The sequence below is a fragment of the Debaryomyces fabryi genome, assembly GCF_001447935.2.
Source record: "Debaryomyces fabryi strain CBS 789 chromosome Unknown contig00316, whole genome shotgun sequence".
Classification (NCBI taxonomy): Eukaryota; Fungi; Ascomycota; class Pichiomycetes; order Serinales; family Debaryomycetaceae; genus Debaryomyces; species Debaryomyces fabryi.
In genome coordinates, this window is record NW_015385742.1 from 1 (window position 1) to 4,094 (window position 4,094).

General features: G+C 35.5%; 2 protein-coding genes across 2 annotated transcripts; one reads left to right on the forward strand and one right to left on the reverse strand.

The window, feature by feature from the left end:
• Positions 1-220: 220 nt before the first annotated feature.
• BUD16 (putative pyridoxal kinase) lies at positions 221-1,189 on the reverse strand (the record flags this gene model as incomplete). Its single annotated transcript, XM_015614708.1, has 1 exon — positions 221-1,189. One exon carries the CDS (start codon positions 1,187-1,189, stop codon positions 221-223), a length of 969 nt encoding a protein of 322 aa, XP_015464463.1.
• Positions 1,190-2,375: 1,186 nt separating this feature from the next.
• Positions 2,376-3,158, forward strand: HAC1 (transcription factor; the record flags this gene model as incomplete). The annotated part of the gene is made up of 1 exon (XM_015614709.1): positions 2,376-3,158. One exon carries the CDS (start codon positions 2,376-2,378, stop codon positions 3,156-3,158), a length of 783 nt encoding a protein of 260 aa, XP_015464464.1.
• Between the last annotated feature and the right edge of the window lie 936 nt (positions 3,159-4,094).

Genomic DNA, 4,094 nt, shown 5'->3' on the forward strand with positions numbered 1-4,094 from the left:
AAAAAAAAAAAAAAGATATTAATGATGATATTGCTGATGTGTTCATGGATGCGATGCTCACCGTTATCATAAAGTGCAACAATTCTTTGTCCAGGGAAATGTACGATATTCGACATGGCTTGGCCACTATAATTACATACAAAATGAATTACTGCATACTTTTAATATATCACAGAGAAGTGCATTATTCTATGCAAAATTTCTATCATCTATATACGAATTATAAGTACTCAGGTTTAAACTCACCTATTCCATCATAAGCAAAGAAATCCTTGGATTGAATAATTCTCAATTCAAAATATTTCATTACATCATCATTGACCTTGCTTACAGGCATTTCCCCATTTAATGTCGTCAAATTCTTATCTTTGCAGTATGATTCGATTCCTAATTTATGGGTTAAGCTTAAAGTCTTCAGCATTATGGTAAGAACTTGACTAACGGCTTTTGATAAATTCGGGGTTTTTACTTCATTAGATTGTAAATTTTCATAAAGCTTGTCTAGCAACAATGCACTAAATAAATCACCGACTCCTGTGAAATATGAATTTATGACAGGAATACTGAATATTTGTATTTTGTTGTCATCTATGGTAGAGATAGCACAATATATCAAATCCTCGGAGCTCTTCTTAATATCTGTCAAGCTCGATATTACCACATACTTAATGTTGAATTTTGAATGTAAATGGTTGATTGCATCTTTTAAATCGCTTTCAGTTTTAACTTTAAAACCTACTAACAACTCCAATTCAAATTGATTTGGAGTTATAATATCTACTATACGATCCTCTAATATCTTCTTGTATTCATCAATACATGATTCGTCAACATATAAAAATCCTTGGTCCCCCATAACTGGATCCAATAGGTACATTAGATTATTATTGTTCAATTTTAAGGACTTGATATTTTCATTTATTACTGCGATTAACGATGCATTTGGAATATATCCTGTGATTACCGCATCGTATGAGACTTGAATATCATTCAAGCCTTTAAAAATATCGACCAAATCACCTTCATTAATACTTGACCCTCTTACTGAACCATATCCAGTATGATTCGAAAAGTTCACTGTGTTGATACTATCGACCTCCCAGCCCTGACATTGTAAGGGAAAAATAGCCGCTCTCCCGCCCACATATCCGTGTGATACGTGTGACTGTATCGATAACACCGACTTCATTATGGTCTATAATTCTCTATATTCAACTATGACTCTTGATGCTTAAATTTTTCATTGGACACATCACGTGTGTAAATATTGTTCCTCGATCAAATGATAGATGTTTTTGTTTGATCTCCCTACCAGTTGATCACATGAAGTACAGCTTCGTTTTTGTTCAGTACAGTGCCGCTCATCGTTCCTGTTTAGATGGATGCCATATGCAAATCTACCGTTCACACGAGATTTCATGGCCACCTAATTCCACGCCTCCACCAGCCTCAAGTTTGCTTGCACTACTGCCCTCCTATTTACTTCCTGCGACATCTTAGACAAAAAGCATCAAATGCTGCGAAATCATATTCTTTGGTCATGGTCATCAATGCGCTCGTAATACGGGCTATATCAACTCATCGTCCTTGATACTAATCCGAAAACGCTCGGTTAAGCCGCATCTGTTTCTTTTCCAGTATGCTACACACCTTACCAAACAACCTCTCTTCTAATTTCCTTTCCCAGTTTTCTTCTACGCTCACTATTGTATTCTCGTCTGGGACTCTCATAAGTTACGTCTATCCTATCGTCTTGCTATCTGCGTGCCTTTGTCCTAAAAATAGCCTGCGCGCTAAATAGCTAATCTATTTTTTCCATTCCCCTTTCGTCTATATTCGCATAGTAGGCTCAACCCCACATCAGTACACCCATAACTTACTTCCCACTCCTAGTCTCACGTGGCTTAACAAAAGGGCAGTGTCGCTATCGATTCCACACTAATTACGTCATTATTCCTTCTGTGAGTCTTCGACTAAAAAATAAAACGCGACAAATTCCGCTATCGTGCGGTCGTTACGTACTGCTCCTCGTTTTGTTCTATGAAATTGGTCTGGAATTGCTACACTTTGTGTAATGTTTCGGGATTTCTCTTATTCTTTCATATGTTATGTATCATAAATTGCGCATCCCATTTCTTTGCCACTGCGTTGAATATTGGCGGATCATACACGACCATATCTATAATTAATTAATCCTGTTTCAAGTGTCAACATACATTAAATATAAAAGAGGATCATATTCCGTATATATCGTTAGTGAATAAATTGCAAGATTTTGTTAAATATTTTTCAAAAGTTATTTGATTATTATTTTGGTAATAGAAGCTAGTTATTCTTAAATTAGATTAGAAGCTAAGACAGATAATAATAGAAATATGGCCGATATTGTTGATAATTTGGAATCGGCGAATTTCAAATCGTCGCTCCCACCAAGAAAAAGGGCTAAGACCAAAGAAGAGAAGGAACAGCGTCGAGTGGAGCGTATTCTCAGGAATAGAAGAGCGGCCCATGCTTCGCGAGAAAAGAAGAGAAAGCATGTTGAATACTTGGAGAGCTACGTGTTGAAGTTAGAAGACAACTTATCTAAGTTGCAGAGCAATTTCGATAATGTATGTGGACAAATTTCGTCGAAACAGCTTGCTAAGATAGACATGAAGGAGATGGACGATTTGCAAGAATTGAAAGACAAGATCCATAGTAACCTCAACGGGTCGCTTTTGGCCAACGAGGGGGGAGACGACAATCTTGACGAGGAATCGACTCCACCAACCGAGCAGCCAGATTCTAAGAAGAGAAAACTTTCTTCTACCAATAGCTGTAGTTCGTTAACTACCGACCTGACCGAACCGGTCGAATACGAACAAGTGTCGTCCGACAAGGTGAATCAGATACCACACATTAAGATGGAACCCAACGGTGATTCTAACGAATTGCTATCAATAACAAACGAAAATGTTTACTATAACTATTTGTCTCCGATTTCCATCAATTCGCCAATCAATTCTCCTATTGATTTGACATTGAAGAAATCGAGTGATAACTTACCACCATTATCATTATCCAATGACGACAATGAGATTGATTCTTTAAAAGTGTACGATCCTTTGGGGCAAAATTCAGAAGAGATTTTGTTGCCAAAGAGTTATGATGATCAATGAAAAATTCTTGAAATGTTGATTGTTCTCTGCTTGTTTTATATAACACAGAGGTGAGGAATTAACCGGAGCTGTATATTAATTTAGTTTCATCTACCAGGTGGTAGCTTAAATTAAATTAATATACGTGGAATCTCCACTTCCCTTGCCTGTTACATAAAATTCACAGCATTGAAGTAACATTCTTATTTCAATTGAATGTGTTTATTGATGATTCCGCGTAACTCTTTTTTGGTCTGCAGCACCAATCGTACCTACTTTTATAGAATCAAATCCAAATTCTGACGATGAATTGGATGTTGGTAATGGCCAAAATTATCAAAGTAATATTGAACATTTTGATAGTTCATTCGATTCGTTGTTAATCAAACAAAGTGATCACCATGATCCTTTGAACAATATCGAATTTAGTGATTTAGTAAATATTGATGACTTTTTATCAATTTAATTTTGGGTTTTTTAAGTTTATTTCTTTTGGTTTATTTTATTTCCTTTGAAATAAGAATATGGGTTTTGTATTGATGCGAATATTCCACTAATTTAATTTCTCATCAATGCCTCATCAAGATTTAGCTGATGGCTGTTGATACTTCCATCTCAAAAGAATTAGCCGTATTAATATCTGGCGCTCCTTTTCTGTGCAGCGACGATTAATACGTCTTTTCTATGACATGTTTAGTATTACGGTTTGATGCCGAATTTGAGTGATATATTAATTGTGAAATTTGGAAATTCGTAATAATAAATAAGATTTTAATAAATATTATTAGGTACATAATTATAATTGTAGCAACATGCCTTTGGCCTGGTTGATTAGTTTTGTGTAACTGTATTCTTCAGGGACTGATAAGATACTAATCAAAAGATATAAACCACCATTAAGTGATCCATATGCTAATGCAATGACCGCGATAACATTAAATGATCTAGGAGAAGATA